Source organism: Tasmannia lanceolata, unplaced genomic scaffold (genome assembly GCF_043159265.1).
Source record: "Tasmannia lanceolata isolate RefF3 unplaced genomic scaffold, GAP_Taslan_0.1 ptg000008l, whole genome shotgun sequence".
In the NCBI taxonomy this organism is placed as follows: domain Eukaryota; kingdom Viridiplantae; phylum Streptophyta; class Magnoliopsida; order Canellales; family Winteraceae; genus Tasmannia; species Tasmannia lanceolata.
The window spans coordinates 23,413,817-23,435,117 of record NW_027518685.1 but is presented as its reverse complement, the minus strand read 5'-3'; the positions used below and the strand labels follow the sequence as shown (position 1 = coordinate 23,435,117).

Genomic DNA, 21,301 nt, shown 5'->3' with positions numbered 1-21,301 from the left:
GTCCAACGCTAAATATTAGTTAGTACATACTTGGATCAGCCCCTCTCCAGCATAAAATAGTAGTCATAGATATTCTAGAGGGTGCTTTCCCAAGTAAATGTTTAAATAACACTAACTTTAATTAACAACTTAAGCTTTTGGAGTAACTGGTTGTTTCCAAGAAATGAGAACAGCCTTAGGTCCTGAGTTCAAAACCCAACAACTCCTTGATATTAAAAAATCACTCGAGTGAGAAAATTGGCAATGACACTAAGGCCCGTTTGTTTTAGATTTTGACGCCAACTGTGATTCCAAAACCGATTATTGGATTCAACATTAAATGTGGGTTGCCAAGAGACTCAAGACTTTGACAGCGGATTGTGACCCCAAAACAGATTTTGAATTCAAAAATTAAACGTTGTCAAAATCTAAGACGAACACGGCCTGAGGAAGATCAATAGAGCTAATTTTTCGTCTTGGCTGAGGAAAACAAAGAAAGGAAGAGTGAAGAAGAGTTTTAAGACGAGTTAAAGCATAAAATAAATAAATTGTAAGGGTAAATTGTAATTTTAAGAATAATAACATCACAACAATTATAGTTAGCTTTCAGAATATTTAGAAATTAATATTTGCACTACCCTATTTTAACAATTGAACTAACTTATCTTGTCTTTTCTTTTCTGATTTAACAAGCATCGTATAGCTTTTTGTACAACTAGTATAACATAATAGTGCCAATATCAGTAGCCTATTTAAAATCTTAACCTTTTAGATAATAGGTGATTATTGATGACATAATTGGATGATACCTTGCACACAAAGGTCTTTCTCGCAAAAAAATTCCTATATTATTTAATTAGGCTATTGATATCCAGACAACCTTTTTTTAATAATGGACCGAACTCACATTATCTAAAACTTTTTATTAGCTGATTAGTTGGTTCTATTAACAAAATATGGTCATTCCAATATCAGTAGCCTTTCTTTTAGGCTGTTAATATTGTACTACTATATTTAATAAAGCCTTTATTATAGGCTGTTCATATTGGTACAACTATATTTAATAAATGCACAAATTGAAATTGTCTTTTCCTTTTTAATTGGCTTCTGAGAGCTGTCACGCCCTGATCCCACTGTGTAAATATTGTGGGGTTATGGGAGTTATCATCTTCTCTGGTTTTGTTTTCTAGCAGCACTAACGGTGCCCGACTTACTCTGCGGGGCTCATCCTTTGAAGATGCTGAAAATAGCCTGAAATCTTTTCCTCCTTTTCGATGTGGGATCTCACAAGAGCTTTTGAAATTGTAATAACTCATGGGAAATTATAAATTTGCCCCTATTCTTTACATGGGACAACCTGCGTTGGTGGCAATCAGGCCCGCTGAATCCTTCTCACGTGGAGTACATCAGCCCCTCTACCGTCATTAGTACATTGGAGCTGGCTGTCCCAAGTAAAGAAAGGGGCGGATTTATCACTTTCCTAACTCTTTGATGGTTGTTTAAATAATAAAAGACAATGAGTTCGTGCAATCATCAAAAAGTGGTAGTGCCAATATCAATTGTCTTATCATAGGTATGCTGAACTCGTGGGCACCCTTGCAAAAATGAGCTCATAGGGCGCCCCCACTGGGTACAAGTCACCAATGTGCATTTTTATACTTCTAACTTCCAGTCATTTTGAATGCACGATGGTGACGTGCAGCTAATGGGGTGCCCTTTCAGCCCAGTTTCACAAAGACGCCCTCGATTTTAGCATTCCTCGTTAAAATTTGTACTCGCGCTGCCAAATTTTTAATTTTTGTTCCGGGACTCTTTTTTCTTTCGTTCACACCCCCTTTTACTCTCTGTGGCGAAGCAGCGGAGAGAAAAAAGACCCAATAGAAGACAAGTAAAACGTAAGCCGACCGTCATTAGAGATTTATTAGATGGGAGATGATTTTTTCGCCCCCCTATAGGATAATGCGCCTCATTTGTAACGGTGAATTGGGGCAGAACGCTTTTTGACGTCAAATCACCTTACAAGTGGAGCGCATTATCCTACTGAGGGGCGACAAAAATCATGACCACCCTTTATTATTAGACTCTCTGTCTCTCACAAGGGGCAGACCTGATTCTCCCTAAAAAGTCAAATAAGAAGGAAAAAAAGGGAAATTCTAACAATTCTAATACTCTCCGTTTCTTTTCCCTTTCCGTGTTTACTTTTCAAAGAACTCTTTTTTAAGGCTAGCTCGAAATTATGCTGAAGATCTAGGGTTTTTGTTTTCTAACCCTCTCAGGAATCGCACCACGGTTTGGTTCTTCTAGGTATTCTCTTATCTTTCCGTTTTGTTGAATCAATTGAAAGATTGGGAGCAATATAAGGTATGATTTTTGGCTCCTTTCGTTTATCTTACTGTTGACTGGTTGTGGAAAAAAAAAGGATCTGTGATTAATTGGGCGTTTGGATTTCGGAGCAGAGAAAGATCTAGGGTTTTTGTTTTTGAAGCTGGGAAAGTTTTAAAATAATCTATGTTTTGGAAGATTAATTTTTGAGTTTCAATTAGGTCTAAATGGACAACTCGAATTTTAACCAGAATAGGCATAACGAGCATTTGGGTGTGAACAAGATGGGAAAAAACATCAGAAAAAGTCCCTTGCATCAACCCAATTTCGGAAACCCTAACCCTAAGCAACCGCCACAACCCCAGATTTATAACATCAGTAAGAACGATTTTCGCAACATAGTCCAACAATTGACTGGTTCCCCTTCACAAGACCCTCCCCCTATCCCTCCTCACAACCCTCCTAAACCCCCAAGCATGCGCTTGCAAAAGATTCGCCCGCCTCCATTAACGACCCGACCCCCAATTCCCCAGCCGCCCGTTGCACCAGCCCAATTCAACAACAACATGAACCCTAACGCTAACCCTAATTCGCCGTTCTTTGGTAGACCTGGTCACCCATCCTTCCCACCTATGCCGCCCGTGACGCCTGTAGACTCAATTTGGTCCAACACGGCCGACTCACCGATCTCTGCTTATATGCGTTACCTTCAAAATTCGATTGATACGGGTTCTACACAGACCCAAGTTCAAGGTCACGGTCAGGGTCCCTCGTCGGGCATACTTCCTACTCCGCCTATCCCGGCTTTCCCTTCTCCGCGAGGCAATAACCCACCTCTATTGCCTTCTCCAACTTCACAGTTTCTCTTGCAGTCCCCAAACAGTTTCTTGAATCTATTGTCCCAGCAGTCTCCTTATCCGTTGCTTTCGCCGGGCTTTCAGTACCCTCCTCCGTTGACTCCCAATTTCTCCTTCTCTCCATTGCCTCGGTCTCCAGGGATTTTGGGTCCTGGACCACAACCTCCACCTTCTCCCGGCTTTTGGTTCCCATCATCCCCTTCGGGGTTTCTGCCCATCCCGAGCCCTAGGTGGAGGGATTGATTGCCTTTGCTTACACAGTCCTTTTCTTGTTCAAGAGTTTCTTTCAATTATGTATTTTAACAGTATTCTAAGCTCGATGGATCGTGGGAGCTTTCATGTCATCAATTGACTCTGCTTTTTTTTTTTTTCCAAGGGAGCTTGTTTATGTGATACTGTATTTTATACAACCATGAGGGGCTACTTCAATAAATATCAAGATCTCTCCTGCTTTTATTGCTATTGTTGCTACCTTTCTCACGACAAACGGCTTATGGACAGTATAACAATTGGAACCTATTGAGTTCTGATGGTGAAGCGTTGGGGATTGCTCCATAAGTGTCATTTTAGATAAGATGACAACTTTTTATTTTTCTGGGAGATGGAGATTGGAGACTCCAACTAGACAGCTATATCAGGAAATGAGGTAGGTGCTCTCTGATGAGTTTATCAATTAGACTGTTCAGTAGATGAAGATTCTTACAATTCTGTTGTCAGCACTATTCAGTTTAGACATTGACGATTGTTCTTTGAATATCCCAACTGTCGGAGTAAGTTCTTGAGCTACTGTTCATTTGCTAATTGTTTGTACCTTATGTATGCATATTGATGTATCATTAGTGCTATATGCTCGATCCTCTACTCAAAAGATTTCAACTTGTAAGTGCTTATAGCTACTTGATGTATTCCTATTTCGTAATGATGGTTTGGGGCCCAGGAAAATTGCTTACATTTTATTTCAATATTACCGTGCTTCGGTTCCGTTATTGCATACTCTATATGAATGTAGTGGAAGAGGCATTGGTACTCTTGATTGTAGTTACCATTTTCATGTTTGCAGTTTACATTCTGGTGCATCGTGACCTGTTTAGGTTTTAACTTTTAATCATTGGTTCGTGCAATAAAGGTAGTTTATTCTTATTCCCAGTGGAAGTCATTTTATTTCATGTAGTCTTTACCTTTTTCCTTAAGTAAAGCTATTGTTGTAATTGCTTGACTAGATATACCTGAGACAACAGACACTGTAGACTCAAATGTAGTTAAATAATCGGATGTAGTGTGAAGCATCTGCTATAATGACGGGTGTAGGGTCTGAAACAGCCTATCAAACTGATCAGAAAGCATACTTCGAACTGTCTGTCCAATAACAACTCTAGGCTCACTATTAGAGGGAACATTGAGGGTACACTTGAAGTGACACCTGCAAATGTAGGTTGCTGAGGAGGAAGTATAGGTCGAGATTCATGGTGTATATTTTCGAATTCTTTAGAGAAGGTTGTGTTTTTTCATCTCTGGTGGAAGAAAAAAATTCCAAACAATAAAACTTTCAAGATTTATGATGGATCATGTATAACAAGCGAGCTCTTTACCCTCAAATTCAAACATGTGGGCACAAAATGCTATCCCGCTCTATTGTTGTGTAGCAATAGAAGCTTGCTCATGCTGCTTCGGCGGTGCTTTTTCTCCTTCTCTTCGCTCTGGACAAGAGCGCTAATGGACACGAGGAGGGAGCAGGTGAAGCGTGTCGTTCATAATGGAAAGAAAGATACCACTTCGCCTTTTTATTGGACTGCCGGCGCGGACACAGTGGTATCTGACCAGGACCAGGAACAAATTCGAATATAGATCTTGACATGTCGGTGGTTTTTAACCATAGGCATCTCGCCAGGAAGTTGGTGGGCTCATCACGAATTAGGTCGGGGTGGCTGGTGGTTCAAAGATTATTAGAAACTAAGATTGTTCAAGTTTGATGTTTTTCTATTGGATGATTACACCACAACATGCCATTATTAGCTGAAGTCATGGTTTTAAATTTCGGTTTCAATATCCGTTTCGTACCCTTGCGAAATCGAAATTTCGACCGAAATTTTGAAATTTTAATCGAAATCTGGCGGGCTATTAAAAAGTTAATTTTATTTGTGAATCGAAATTCTTGAAATTTCGGTCGAAATTTAGGGATAACTATTAAATGATTAAAAAATCTAAAAAATTGGTCGAAATCCCTAAAATTCCGCACGAAATTTAGGAAATTGGTCGAAAATTTGAAATTTCGCACGAAATAAAGCCACGTTTCGGGTCTATGCCATTCCGGTTTCGTTCTCCACCGAAACCCGAAATTTAAAACTATGGCTAAAGTATATCAACGAAATTGTGTCATTTTTGTCAACGTGACCTCTTTGTATCCCTTTGTTGATGATTAGTCAGAGATGGCTGGCATTTCTAAGTTGAGAGAACTATTGTTGATTATAAGAGAAAAACCTGGTTCTCATTCATACGGAGAACCTCACATTTAAATAGCACTGCTTTATTGAATGCCAATAATCACCCTCCATGGTTGATGGGAACCATCTTAGGGCACATGTTTTTTTATATTTAATTGTCTTTCAGGTGTTTTTTTAAGTCTTTTAAGTCATAGGATGGTAGTATAGTCTTTTTCCATCAAAATCAGTTAAGTTCTTTGCACTGTGGGTGTTTTAAATAGGCCAAACACATGCACTGCGGAAATTAAGTTGGGGAGAGTCTCTTTAAGTCATTAGAGGGTATTTTAGTCCCAAAGTGTTAAAAGATTTTGCTTAGGGATTTAGAACCTTTTAGTTCTCTTATTTTTCTTATATAGATGTAGCCTCAGGGCATTTTTCTTTTGTACTATGCGATAATGGAATGAATAACGATTTGAAGTTTTTACTCTCTCGTGTGGATGTGATGCCTTTTGATAGTGTGATGCTTTGTATTTAGTCAGTTTTCTATCCCTAAATTTATCTTTCTCTTTTTTTTCTTCTCTCTTTTCTCCTATTCTCCTTTTCTTCTAGTTCATCTTTCTCTTCTCTTATCGTCCCTTCATCTCTTTCTCCCCTTTCATATCTCATATCTTTACTTATTTGTTTTGTTCCTTCCCTATTTCTCTTCCTTATATCCTTTTTCATCCTCCTTCGGTTGGGTTTATAAACCACTTCCCTTTCTACCCCTATCTCCCCTCTTTCTTGATCTATCTCTCTCTTGATATTTTTTGGCAGGTATTTCTTTCTTTATCTCTTTCTTGATCTTGATCTTCTTCTTGACCTTTTTCTCTTTCTTGGTCTTAATTATCTATTCTTTCTCTTGTTTTTCAGGGATTCACATCAATTTGGTATTAGAGCTAGATTGGCACCAATTTGGTGTCATAGCTAGATTCACATCAATTTAGTATCAGAGCTAGATTCACATCAATTTAGTATCATAGCCATGCTCTAATAGCGTAATAGTGGGATTATGATAGGAAGATCCAAAACTATGAAACATAATCAATACACTATGAGGATTAGAGACATATCTGGATTTTGTGGAGTTAATGAAGCGTTAGAGACATATTTATGACAGCATAATCCAGACGATTGCTAAATGATTTACATTACGAGGATAAATTTGGTCATGCATGCCAACAATGCATAATAGACAAACCACTTGTTATTCGTGGGTATGATATAGGTGTATTTTTGGAAAAGCGCTCCTAAGACTTTTCAAGAATGTAAAATACTACGACCTAGAACGATTCGAGAGGTGAAAGCCAAAGCTCGTGCAATAAAATTATTTGCTTGCCTGAAGATCGAGAAGCCTTGGTAAATGTACCAGGCCAAGCAAACGTACAACAAACAAGTCACTCTAGCCATCTAGATCTAGGCTTGTGTGCGAGAAATGACAGTGCGAAGAGTGCTCGCCGTCTAGCGACATACCAAAGTTGCACTCATTTTCCAACGACAATTTAAGAGTGTGGCTCGCTCTTGCTACTTGAGGATTCAAAAAGCAACAATCCTCCTTCAAAGTTGGTTTCGTCAAAAGTTGGCCTATGAATACTATATGATGATTAAAAGGGCAACAACCATCATCCAACACGCCCGGAAGAGGAAAATCAATCGATTTAGTCAACATGAGCTTTGGATCCAGCCAACAAAGTCACAAATCGTATTGTTTGGATCCTTATTGAATATTTACTGCTTAATCAGAAGCACACGAGCGAGTGTCTACAGATCTAAGGAAATAGAAGAATCGGGATTTCTCCCTAATGCTCCGTTTGGTTGCTAGGGATGGCTCGGAAAGTAGTGGAATATGAAGTCAAAGGGAGTCAAACGGGATGAGACAAGCATTTTATTTGTCTAGAATTACCTTGGAGAATAGTAAACCAGTGTTTGGTTGCACGGCATATCCTCGGAAAGCAGGAGAAAAAGTAGGGGTGTCATTACCAATATAGGGATAGAGAGAAGAGAGAGAAAGAGAGCATCATTCCCTAGAAAATTCAACCAAATTTTTTTAGTCTTGGAAGGATTTGCTTTTAGAGGGGACAAGGAATCCACATCATCACACAAGTAATTATTTCATGGGTAAAATCCAAGGGAGTTCAATGCTATTTTGGCAACCAAACATGGAATGGGATGCCAAATCCAAACCAAATTCCGACGGCTGCCAAGCTTTTATGCAACCAAACGAAGCACAAGTTATCACGGTACAAGGAGAACATCGAAGGCAGACCTTGTAATTACATTACTTCAAATCGACACCACAATTGCCCAAAGCGCTTCTTGTGCGTTGTAAATACTTAGTTTGCTGAAAGGGCCAACCATTTGTAGATTGTGCGAGGATCAAAGGCGACAATCTCCCACCTTTTATGCCAATCGTTATATTCGACAGGATCAAATCTTTTGAAGCAAGTCTTTGAAGTCATAGGAGGGTAGTGGAGTCTTTTTCCATCAAAATCACTGAAGTTCTTTGAGTTAAGAGAGTTTTAAATAGAGGGTATTTAAAACATGTATTACGAAAATTTTAAGTGGGGAGAGAGTCTTTAAGTAATTAGAGGGTATTTAAGTCCAAAAGTGTTAGGTTTTTGTTTAGGGTTTTAAAACTTTTTAGTACTCTTTCTTTTATTATATATGTAGCCTCAGAGCATTTTTCTTTTATGCTATGCAACGATGGAATGAATAAATATTTGACTCTTGTATGGATGTGATGCCTTTTGATCTTCATCTTCTCCCATCCCCCTTCAATTCTTCCTCTTCTTTCCTATTTCTATCTCTACTTGTTGGTCTCATTCTTTCCCTATTTCTCTCCCTTCTTATATTCTTTTTACCACATCTCAGTTGAGTTCATAAACCGCTTCCCTTTTCTACATTAATCTTGATATCTTTCTTGATGTTGATCTTTGATGTTGATGTTGATGTTGATCTTCTTCTTGACTTTTATCTCCTTCGTCATCTTGATCTTTAAGACTTTCCAGTCCTTTTCAATATGGCTCTTGATAAAGAGAGTAGCATGTCTGACTCCTTTAGTGGAGTTAACAGTCATGTGGATTGGGCTGTCAGGTTTCGAAGGAATTTCTTTGATTAAGAGGTTGATATTGACTACCATTCCAAAAAAAAGAAAAAAAAAAAGAAAAGAAAAAAGAGGTTGATATTGTCGCTTCTTTCCTGTCTAGAATTAATTCAACGTGCTTAATGAGACATGGGGTTGATAGAAGAATCTGGAAATGGTCTTCAGTGGATAATTTTTGCTGCATTTTTTATTCTCAATTCGTTCCTCATTCGAATCCCTCGCCCACCTAGAGAGTTTGGAGATCTCAGCCATCCCCAACCACCAAGAAAGTTCATGCCTTCTATTGGTCGATGTGTCTTGATAAGATTCTCATTGTTAATCACCTTCTCCATAGAGGATCATTTTCAATCGCCGTGCCTTATGTCTTGCTGATGCCTATCAGCCACCTTTTGATTTGGCGTAGTTTTATGCTGGAGATTTGGTATTTTTTTGGGTCTGTTTGGAGTGAGGTGGGTTCTTTCTGGACATATTGTAGATCACTTTGAGCGGTGGACATTCGCTTCTTGGGCCTTCTAGGGTAGTGTTTTCTGGAACCTTTTTCTTCCCGTAGCTGGTCTAGAAAGAAAGGAACATGTGAGGTTTTAAAGGGCTTTCTTAGAGCTAGTGTAGCATTCATAGGCAAATCTTCTCTTTGATTGTCCGCTAGGCCACGCTCCTCCCTATTTTTAGGGGTTTCTCTATTTCCTTCCTCAGATTTTGGGAGGAGGTTCAGATGAGTAAGTTAGAGATGGGCGTTCTCGTCCCATGTGAGACCTGCTTTATGGGTTTATAATGCTAAACTTTGACAGTTCAAGCATCGACAATCCATGCCCTCTGCAGCCTTCAAAGCTTGGATCAATAGATTTATGGGATTTTTTAGGACCTATTGGCGAGAAGGATTCTAATGAAACAGAGGTCTCACTAGATTTATGGGTGTTTCTTCATGGAATCTGTCTCTTGGATTTCTCACAGCTTGACCACCTTATTATTGAGGACGAGAATAACAATGTATTTTGATGGGTGAGAGATGTCGCTTACTTCTTTGGAGATATGCACGTGCAGTCTAGATCCCTGATGCAATTGAGGGCCATGTTACGAAGATTGAGCCTGCGATCGAGGAGATCCATGATTGCCTCTATTTTCGCCTCATTTAAAATGATATTCTGTAAGTCGGGCATACCTTTGCCCCTCTAACATTGAGAGTTGTCCACCTTTCAGCTTGAGATCCCAAGCCTACATTTGAATTTTCGTCTTCCTTGTGTTGGGTCCAGCCCATGGCTTTTTCGTCTTCCTTGGGTTGGGTCCCACCCATGGTAGACCAATCACCAAGACCCCTTTAGGACATGGGCCCCCAATCCCCAAGATTTCAACCTTCAAGACTTCAACCTATTGTTTTCGGCCGTGAAAGAGGCCATCTTTTTGCTCCGACCACTGTAAACCAAACCTCTTTCTCTTGGCCCCACCCCCGACATCTCCTCTTTGACTTTGAGCAAAAATTCATCATTATCCACCTTCACAATGATGCATTTTGACTTTTGGCATTAAACTAGGGTTTCTTTTGCACTTGGCTTGAAATTCATCTCCAAAATCGTCCCTAGTGCCTCTCTGAAAGCTAAGATTGTCTCTGTCCCCCACCTTTGTAGCGGTACGCTGTGGAAGTGAAACAACAATGCCTTCTTTGTCACCTTTTCCCCGGACCATGCTCAAACCACACCTAGAGGTCCTGATAATCCCTTTTGGACATTGTCTCCTGGTCTACCTTGGTCTATTGATTTGAGGATAACACAAGGAGAATCGAGTCCATATTTCTCCTACAAATACCAACCCCTTCCTTCTAGTTCCATTTCACAGACACCCATGTTTTCAATTTGTTCACAGACTGTCTCTGGTTCATCTATGCTACCAGGCGCCTGCTCAAGAACTCCACCCTCTCACCATTTCACAGACACCCATGTTTTCAATTTGTTCACAGACTGTCTCTGGTTCATCTATGCTACCAGGCTCCTGCTTGAGAACTCCACCCTCTCACCATTCCCAAAAAAAAAAAAAAAAAAAGAACTCCACCCTCTCCTCCGCACTAAAATCCTCAATCTTTATCCTGGGTTGTTGTCTTCACCATATCGGTTATCTTGCAATTCTTGCCCTCGATTGGACATTAGCAGGGTCTCTGTGTTCTTGATTCGTGGTCTTACTCTTACCTAATCACCTCTGGCCAATTCTGCTTGTATGGTGGGTGAAAAGAGGATGGGGTTTCTTCCTCATTTTCTTTTCCATCTCTGATTTTCCTCTTACCTTCCACTCCATGAACTCTCAAAATTTGGCGCTCACACCTTTTTTCTGTCAGAGGTAACGCTACCCCAATTTTTGCCTCCGCCTGCAACTTGCATTGTCTGCAAGGCTTCCTGAAGTCAAAGTTGAAGAATTGTCACTTGTTGCACTCCCACTCTTCCCCCCATCAATCCTCTCCTTGTTTGCTTCTTCCTACACATCGTTTACCAATTCTCATCTTAACTACTGCCAGACCTGTTATGAGTCTTTGTGTGATCTGTACGAACTCTTCGATGGGAGGGTTCGATGCAATTGGATCTCCTAACTCTCTCCTCTTGAAGTTACTAAGTTCACAACTACACTTCTAATGAAGAGTTCCCCTATCCATCCATTCGCGCTTCCTGCATAGCGTCTGCCAGTTCTCATCTTGACGCTATGAGACTTGCTACAAGTCTCTGTCTCATCCACACAAACACTTCGCTGGGAGCATTTGATGCGACTGGGTCTCCCGGTTCTCCTTCGAATGAGACTGAAGGCAAAATTTTTGCCTCCTAAAGTTAGTAAGTCCAATCATGACACTTCCAATCCCTAAGCCTCCATTCATCCCCAATTTGAGCTCGACCTTCCTTTGTGATTCCATTCATCTTCCTCCTATCGACACCGCATCTTTCCACTTAAACCCTCACCTAGATTTCTCTATATCTAATATGAAAGTAATTTACATGTTATAATTGTCAATGATTGAGACTGAAATGCCTTAGTTGAGAGAAGCAAGTAAAGAACATGAAGTTAGGGATGATTCTATTTGATGGTTTTCCTTTTTCTTTTCTTTTGAAGCATATGATATCATGAAGTTAGGGATGATTCTATTTGATGGTTTTCTTTTTTCTTTTCTTTTGAAGCATATGATATCTATTCTCAAATCATCTTTCACCGTTGTTACATCCAAAGTGGAATCCGAGTTAGTTAGGTGTTTTGAAGCAGCTTTAACGAGAGGGTGAACTTCGCTAAACTGGTTATACTAGGTGGTGAGACCAAAGGATCACTGGTGGAGGATATGGCCAATATATTAGGTTGTGGCTGACCATAGTCTCCACGAACTTACCCTGGTCTCCTGCTTTGCATTTGAAAACCTTCAAAATCGTTATGGGATCCTGTGGTTGAAAGGTTTGTGAAGAAGCTATCAACTTGGAGTAATTGGATGTTGTCTCTTGGAGGGAGGATTGCATTGATGGTATAATTTACTAGTTTGCTATTTCTCGTTTTCATTTGCCAATTGTAGAGTGTCTTTATCATATTCAAAAGGACGCCCTCTAGAATGATAAAGATTTGTAGGAATTATCATCTTGTGTGTTGGGAGGTAGTTTACAAGACTAGTAACGAGGGGCTGAGATAAGAAGCTTGAAGTGGCAAATCAAGCACTTCTAGGGAAGTGGTGGTGGAGAAATGTGGAAGAGGAAGGTAATTTTTGGAAGTTAGTTTCAGTGAGAGAGTCATCAAGGCCCTTTGATCTGTATGGTCTGGGATTTGGAGGACTATAAGTAGGGTGGCTGATTCTTTTGCCAAAGGGATAAGGTTCGTATTTAGTGTGGGTGGTATGACTAGGTTTATTTGGGATGACCCGTGATTTAGGATGTTCCTATATAAGGTGGGCTATTTATCCTTTTCAGAGTAGCTGGTGACATGAGTATCATGGTGGATGACTCCTGCAATAGTGAAGGAGAGGGAGTTGCGTGGAGCCGTGGAAACCTCCGTTTTGGTGAAACTTTTTGGATTGAGAGTTATGGCCAATGGGAGTTTCTTGTTAGTTCTAGTGTTCAATTACATTAAGAGGTTGGGGCATGATAGAATGATCTTGAAGTGGTGTCCTAAGGGGGGCTTCTTGGTCCCGGTCTTTCTATTTCTAAATCGTCGCGCCTAGTGAAATGATTGCACCGAGCTACAAGCTTTAGTTGTACTCATCAGTACATTTTGTGGGACTGCAGGCCTTGGCATGATACGGAGAATGGACCACTTGATTCATGGCTTGTTGGGCTTCCCAGTTGGTGTGTCCTCATCCGCTCTACTTTGTTCTTCCAAGGCTTGGGATTTCATTCTCTTTATTTGGGACCTTTTGAGCTATAGCAAGTTTGTTTGTTAGATCTGTTGGAGGCTTGGGGTCTTTCTACTTGGGCACCGAGAGATAGGACCCTTGGAAGTTGAGCCTGCTGCTCATGTGTTGGTCCATGTGGAGGGTATGCAGCAAAATACTCTAGACGCAAGAGCAAGGGTGTTGGCTTTAATAGATATTCCTTATTACAAAATTTATTTTGGCAATTTCTGATCTCTTTTCAAGGAGCAACTAGTTTGAAGCCTCAACGCTCTAGGGACTACTTTTTAACTAGTACCGTGACCACAGATAGAGCTTTTCCTTGCTGGCCACTGCTTCCGCTTTACTCTCTAAAGCTGAATTTTTACGGTTCAGGATTGGGAACCTGGGTCAAGTGGCATCAGGTTCATTATGAGAGATCACGAGTGCTTGGTTAGAATTGTTTACGTTGCTTTGATAGGAGTAAAGGACTTTTACGAGGCAGAAGTGTTTTCTCTATTGCAAGGTATCGAGCTGATTGTTTTGTCCTTCAAAGGTCCCTTCCTTCCTAAAGAGGATTCTTCGTGTTACAGAATGAATGTGTTCTAGGCAACAATATCCCTGGAAACTAGCCAACATGATTGAAGAGAATCTTGGCCTCGTTAGGACAAGTTCTATTTCTACCAATTTTTTTAGATTCCAATTCGGAGGCAGATCCGTTGATTATAGGAGAGGTGACAAGAAGCTTTGGTTGTGTTCGGTCACTTTTCAATTGACAAGGTGATGCATGCCGGACGAAGGGAAAGAGAAGAACAATTTGTAATTCAATCTTATTCCAAAAACTACTCAAAGTTCAGTATATCAGGCCTATATATAGGCAACAAATAAAATAAAATAAATAAATAAAAATAAACTCCCTAAAATAAAATAAATGAAAGAAAATCCCTAAAAAGTCTAAAATGCCCCTATTAGGCTCCATGGGTGCCTAGAATAGGTCTGAAGCGGGCGCCTACGATCCCCATCACAAGGAGAGATGAGTGTGTTTTGCTTTTGCATTTCTGTTATCTTTGTTGCATAACTATGCTGGTCATGTCCTTGCATTTTTCTTTTTAAGCTTCTGAATGAGAGTGAGAATGAAGAGCGTATACGTCAGGATTGCTCTAGAAGGTTTTTCATGGGGAGGAATTCGATTAGCATAACATTGATACATCCATAGTTTGCCGGTTAGTGATTTGGTTGTACCAGCTTTTGAGCAGATGATATGCTTGTGCTTAAATTCATAAGGTTCTCGAGTTGTAGTCGTGGGTATGCATGGTTGCATGCATAATCAAGTCTAATTTGGATTGGTTTTCTGAGGCAGATTATTGGCAGTGAGGTACTCAAGTAAATTTTAATTGCTTCTTATGTGCATACCACTGTTAACTTACCAACTTATCCAAAAGCTTAAGCTGTTGGAGAAAGGCGTTATTTATCTTTTATACTACACTCCCCCGCACGTGTGGCCCACTTGGCCCACTTGGCAAACACGTGGCACATGTTGTCCCACTTTGGGCCAACCATCGCATGTGGATTTTTGCTATCCGGGAGGTTTGAACTCGAGACCTTTGGCTCTGATACCATGTTAATTTACCAACTTCTCCAAAAGCTTAACTGTTGGAGAAAGGCGTTATTTATTTTTTATACTTTACAACCACCAAGCAAGGAAACGCCAAAATAAGTTGGCTTTTTCTCCTGATGTATATAATGTTTGAAAAGTTGAATGTTTAATTCCCTTTCGGCATTTGCACTTGTAGTTATTTACTATTTTGATATGCAAGCTGGTATTGCATTCACATGCATTTTCTAATGTTTGGATTAGCACGTCTTTTATTTGCGTTGCAACAAGTATTTACCCTCACTCGGGGTGTCTTTGAGTCTTTGGCATAAGTTTATTCATGTTTAGTACACTCAAACGTGGTTTGTGAGCTTGGGTTGCAGAGAGTAGGGGCAGGGGATAGGTTAGATGGGTACTGTAATTCTGTAGCACATGACATTTAACCATCGGCTAAATGGGTATTCATAAAGCATGTAGCTGCTTCCTGAATACAGTTCGGTGTACAATTCTACATCTACTTTGTTGGGTTTCTCGGTTTTGGAAAGTAGAGAAGGCATTGGATTTGTAGAACAAACAGGCAAACAAACAAATGAATATAAACAATCTAGGACATAATCAGACCACGACAAATTTAGCAACTGAAAGACTATTACTTTAAGCACAAAACTGAGTTGTCCTTGGGAGACCCTCTATAGGACTCCTAATAGGTCCAGCCATTTGTTTTGTCCAATGTGTCTGGGCCCTGCCTTACAGGAAACACAGGTAGACCCGATGGACTTTTTCGCGATGCAAGAGTTTTGTGATCTCCTTTCTCTCCAACACTCAGGCGAGCACATCACCAACCTCTAAAACCAGAATATACTTCTCTTCTCACTCGTCACCGTCCTCCAAAACCATCATATGCTTCTCTATCTTCAGAAGAAGGCTTTCCTCTGGTTCTTGGCCATGGCTGCAGCCCTGCATGATCATCAACCCTCTGCTTTAAGAAAGCTGGAGACCTCGAACAGTACTTACGACTTTCTATTGTCTCTGCTCCGTGTTTTCTGAAAATGAAGGATTCGGATATGGAATTTCTCGCATCGGAGCTTGGAGTCGTCAAAATCTCCCCGGGGTTTAAGTTCTATTAGCCCATCAAATCTGTCAATCCAAGCCGGACTATTCAACCAATCGTGCTCAAGTTCTAATGTTCTGTTGATTTTGCATGATACTTTTTGGGAACTGATATTCCCCCATCCTAAACGGATAAAATCCAATCCCCCCCTCCCCCCTTTTTAACGGATTCTGTGGGAATGGTTCACTGCTCGAGGATAAATTCACCCACTTTAACGTTTTTCTTTGCCTTTAAAACTTAACGAATAACGTTAAAGAGGGGCGGGGGGGCGGATTTTATTTTTTGTGCTGCTGAAACATTAGGAAATGAGCCCCCATTGAGCACTGAAGGAATAAATTTGTAGGTCCATTCCATCTGATAATTTCTTGTCGAATTTAGACTCTGTGTTGGTTGTTTTTGCTAGTCTTTCGTGGGAGAAATTATTCCTATACTGGAAGATAGCTAGTCTTTCGTTTTTAATTTTTTGATTATGAAAACTCTTCCTACAGGTCAACTGGTTGTAATGAACTTGTTCTATATTCATTCCCACATCCAGCCAATGTTAAAAGTGATCAACTTTAAAACGCAGGAAGCTGCTATATTTCTTCTTCTCTCTTCTTTTGTAACATAAACGCCCTCAACAGATTCAAAAGGGGTGAAATTGAGAAATTATTGTTTGCGATTTGACTCTTATTGGCTTGGTAGGGTTTATGGGTGCTAGGATTTTGATTAGTACGATTTTTCTATTTTTTTTTTTTTACATTTTTAAAAGTCAAAAATAAAAAATGGTTTTTTGGTTTGAAAACATATTCAAAAGGGAAGTGATATATCCACCCCTTTTTTTTACTTGGGACAGCCAGCTCAAGTGTATCAATGGACTGCCCAGGGGCTGGTGTACTTCATGTGGGAAGGATTCAGCTGTCCTAATTTTCACGTTGGCTGTCCCATGTAAACAAAAGGGGGGAACATATCATTTCCCTATTCGAAAATGGGAGTGATAAATCCAGCCCGTTTTGGACCCCAGGGCCGGTGTACGTGGCAACAACGTCACTGAATCCTTCTTACGTAAAGTACATCAGACCCTCTGCAGTCATTGATGCACTGCTGCTGGGTGTCCCAAGTAATCAAAACGGGCGGATATATCACTTCCCTTCGAAAATAGATATATCCCTTCTAAAATATTGTATTGTGTTTGTTTTTGGTTTGAGGACATTATTCGGAGTTTTTATATGGTGGCCGACCGTCCACCAACAACGGTAGAGAGAAAAAAACTTTCTCCCTTGATTTTTGATCCAGGTCAAACCCCATTTTTTGACTTTGTACCTTGATAAAAATCAACGTGGTTGATATTTTCTCTCTCCGCCTTTTCCAGATATAATTTATCCATTATTGGAACTTGATTTCATACACGGAAAGGAAAAATAAGGGAAGTGATAAATGTGCCCCTTTTCATCACATGGGACACGCATTGCAGTGTACATGGCAATTAAATTCGTTGAATCCTTCTGACGTGAAGTATATCAGCCCATCTACAGTCAGTCAGTCATTGATACACTGCTGCTGGGTGTCCCAAGTGATAAAAAAGGGTGCATTTATCATTTCCCAAAAATAAATATATTCTTACTCTAGGAATCGTCCGGGCTGGTGACCTTAAATCCTTCACTCCCGGTGTGAGAGAGGAGATTTTAATTGATGTGTGTGCGCGGGAAAGTAAAGTATTTTTAAAAAGTACAACAGACCCACTTCATAGAATAATCTAAACCCACTTGTGTGGCAACAATGTAAATAGGCTGGACCACATAAATCATCTCCATGGGATGATCCTAACTCTCAGATCTAGAGGTTTCTATACTGTGCCTGTACCTATAAAGATCATAGGGCCCATGGTTTTAAATTTCGGTTTCGGCTAAAATTTTAGACTTATCCGAAACTGAAATTTCAGCTGAAATCCTGAAATTTCGAGCTAAATTTGGTACTAGCTCACGAAACGCCAGTTTTTTGGGACGAAATTTCAACCGAAATTATACCTGAAATTTCGGTAATTTTGTTCAAAATTCTTTAACGAAATAAAAGATGAAATTCCCGGAATTTCCGAAATTTCGAACAAAATTTGGTAAATTTTGGAAATTTCGGTTTCAGCACCTTTCCGTTTCGGTCTTCACCGAAATCCGAATCGGTCGAAATTTAAAACCATGGTACAGCCTAGGTACATCTAGTGACATTGGGGCCCCGGCAAATGAAAGGTTTAAACCATCCTATGAAGTGGGTTCCAGTGTAGTTTTTGAAAAACAATGTACTTCACGCGCACACCCCCAGAAAATATCTTGGTGACGCAGTATCCTAGAATTATATAAACTGAAACCTAGAATAACTACTCAGAAAATCACAAGTTTCTTAAATGATGCTCCTTAGCTCCACTCTTTCAAGGCATTTAATCCACTTTTTTTATTACTCAAAGCAGATTAACCATAATTCCACCCAAACAAAGACAAAGTATCAATGAACCTCTTCTCTTTTAACTTGTATTCTCGTGCCCAACATAAATACTCTCGAATTTATGATTTTATCCGCACTTTGGATAAGGTTGCACAATTCACAAGGGTTTTGAACCCTACCCTTGTTCGAAATTTGGAGTTCTAAAGTTTAAACCACAAGGACCCCAAGAATAGGATTGTCCGAGACTAGTCCTAGTTTTGCTCCAATTTGAACCCTACCCTTTTCAAGGGCAAATGGAAATTTTGAAGTGGAAACGGAATAAATTTTAAAAATGAGGTTGTTTCACTCTGTGCATCCCCAAAAAAATGAGGTTGTTTAACTACATTAAATGCCATTTTTGTTTCTAAGGATTGATGATATGAACAAGGTTTAAAATTTCGGTTTCGGTACCGGTTTCGGACCTTGAAATTTCGAAATTTCGGTCGAAATCTGGTACAAAAAAAAAAAAACAATATTTTATTCATTATTAAATTTCAGCAAATTTCGGTGAAATATTAAATTAATATTTTTAAAAACAGATTTTTTATGTCAAATTTAGGAAAAACCGAAATTTCGGCTTAAATAAATGACCATTTCGATTTTGTGTGGTTTCGGTGTCGGTCTCCACCGAATTTCAGTCCAAAATTTAAAACCATAGATATGAAAGCCCCCATGTAATGGTTTTATGACTTAACCTTTACAGTTTATAATCAAGGCAGTAAACATGAGGGTGTGTTTATCATATTTTTCCTTTTGAGGCAATTGATTTTGTTCCGTGCCAAAAAAAACCGAGGGAAATGACATGGCAAAAAGAAAAAGAAATGAAACCTAAAAGAAAAAGAAAAGAGAAAAATGGGCATTTAGTTATTAAGAAAAGGAAAGTAAATAACCCATTTTGTCATCTTTGTTGTTTTGTTCCGTGCAAACAAACCCATTACAGATGCCGGACATTCTGCTCTCGGATGCGATGGATAGAACTTTCCAATTACGAAGCGGCTGTGGCAGAGCTTTTGATCCTTCGAATTAGAGGACGGGCTCCTTCGGTCAGCGAATCCATCGTGGTTAGGGTTTTGGAGAGAGACAATAAAATGGTAAGAGGCAGATGATGGGTTAGGTTTTGGCAAAAAAAGAAGACAAAAATGGGCGAGAGTTGGGTTTGATACTTTGGGGGCACGATAGTGCAAGAGAGGGGTTTCTCCAAATGGGGTTTCTACAAATGGGGTTTCTGAATTAGGGTTTGGGGGTTTTGCATAGAGCAAGTGAAGAAACTAGTAAGAATTGGGGAATAAGAGTGCAGGGCAGGGGTCTCTGCAAATGGACATTCTGCCGTGGGGTTTGCATAAAGCAAGAGACGAAGGTGGGTTGTAAAAAGTGAGAAACGAAAAAATCATTGGAAAATGATCAAAATCCGTTGCTGGGAGATGGATTTTGGTGGGTGTCCACGTCATTTTCCTTCTCGGCTTTTAATGTTAACAGTACACATAATTTTTTGTCTTTTCGCTAAAAAGGATCATTTTCCTTTTCTTTTCTCACATAAGTTATGCAACAGAACGGAGCCTAATGATGTTTCCTATTCCCTTACAATTGATATAAGGGAAATGTTATTTCTACCCCTTTCTCAGCATTTTTACTCCCTTTTTGTTTGATTTTTTTTGTGAACATATAGCCGTATTTAGGAAAAGACAAACAAAAGGAGTGGAAGTGCTTGGAAAAGTGGTGAAAATAACAATTTTCCCTACCACTATTTTTCATAGCAAGTATTTTTAATGAGTGCTTTCATGGGGACCGAGAGTGGAACCTAACAAATCCCCACATGCCACATGGCATGGGAGGGGTAGTTTTGCCATTTTCAAGGAAAAAAAAGCCAAAAATCAAAGGAAAGATTGATAAGTTTCCTTATTCGAGATTCTATAGGAGGGAAATGATACGTTCGCCCCCTTTACTTCTTCGGGTCACCTACTTTGTAGTGTAAAAAGAGTAGTCATAAATATAGTAGAGGGGTCATAAATAAACTAGGTGGGGTGGCCTGGGAAAGTAAGGGGGCGAAGACTCATAGAGAGTGAAGTGGAGCCTACTTAATTAGATGATCTACCTGTTCAGTTGTTCACCCTAACTGACGGGGGAATGAAGTCTTGAGATTTTATATGGTTTAAGCCCGTATAGACTAGTATTTTTCAAAAAGTACTGTACTGCCCACTCCATAGGATCCTCCAATCTATAGTGGTTTTTATAGCATGCAGTTCCTCCATAGATAAGACGGCTAGGAATATCCTATGGAAATGATGTTTTTGAACAAAACCTATTTACTTTGTGGCCAATCAAATGACAGTTTGGATCATTATGTGGAGTGGACCGCACTGGAATATGGAATATAGGGGTGCTTATACCATATAAAAAGGGAAATGTTATCAACACTACTGTATTTTGATGATCGCACTTCTCACTTTATTAAAACTACAGTATGGCCCGTATCATAGGATGATCCAAACCGTTCATTAGATGGGCCATAGCCTAAATAGGTTGCGCCCCAAAAATCATTTCCATAGGTTGATCCTAACCCTCCGATCTGTAGAGCGAACCCTCTAACATTCAGTCCTGTACAGATCTTTTTGAAAATTACTGGAATATATGATACCATATAGAAAGGGAAATGTTATCAGCACTACCATATTTTGATGATCGCACTCCTCACTTTATTAAAAAGTAAGGTATGGCCCGCACCATAGGATGATCCAAACCGTCCATTAGATGGGCCATAGCCTAAATAGGTTGTGCCCCAAAAATCATTTCCATAGAATGATCTAACCCTTCGATCAATAGAGGGTTAGGATCAACCCTCTAACATTCAGTCCCTCTACAGATCGGTAACCTATGGAAATGATTTTTGGGTGCAACCTATTTAGGCTATGGCCCATCTAATGGACGGTTTGGATCATCCTATGGTGTGGGCCATACCGTAGTTTTAATAAAGTGAGGAGTGCCATCATCAAAATATAGTAGTGTTGATAACATTTCCCTATAAAAACTAGTGAAACCTTATCCAATTAATTGCACTTCTGTTAATTTAAGTTAGTTCAGGGGCATAATACTATCAGGACAAGCACTTTTTC

The 21,301-nt window shown here is 39.7% G+C and overlaps 1 protein-coding gene and 1 long non-coding RNA gene across 2 annotated transcripts; both read left to right on the top strand.

Moving 5' to 3' along the window:
• Positions 1–2,102: 2,102 nt before the first annotated feature.
• On the top strand, positions 2,103–4,139 carry LOC143884873 (uncharacterized). Its single transcript, XR_013253084.1, has 2 exons — positions 2,103–2,340; positions 3,535–4,139. It is a non-coding gene; the product is annotated as an uncharacterized LOC143884873 (long non-coding RNA).
• Positions 2,334–4,139, top strand: IKU1 (VQ motif-containing protein). Its single transcript, XM_077388705.1, has one exon. The coding sequence runs from the start codon at positions 2,529–2,531 to the stop codon at positions 3,399–3,401; it is 873 nt and encodes a 290-aa protein (XP_077244820.1). The 5' UTR covers positions 2,334–2,528; the 3' UTR covers positions 3,402–4,139.
• Positions 4,140–21,301: the final 17,162 nt, after the last annotated feature.

Coding starts and splice junctions, on each gene's coding strand:
- IKU1 (XM_077388705.1), top strand. CDS start 2,529: ATGGACAACTCGAATTTTAACCAGAATAGGCATAACGAGCATTTGGGT.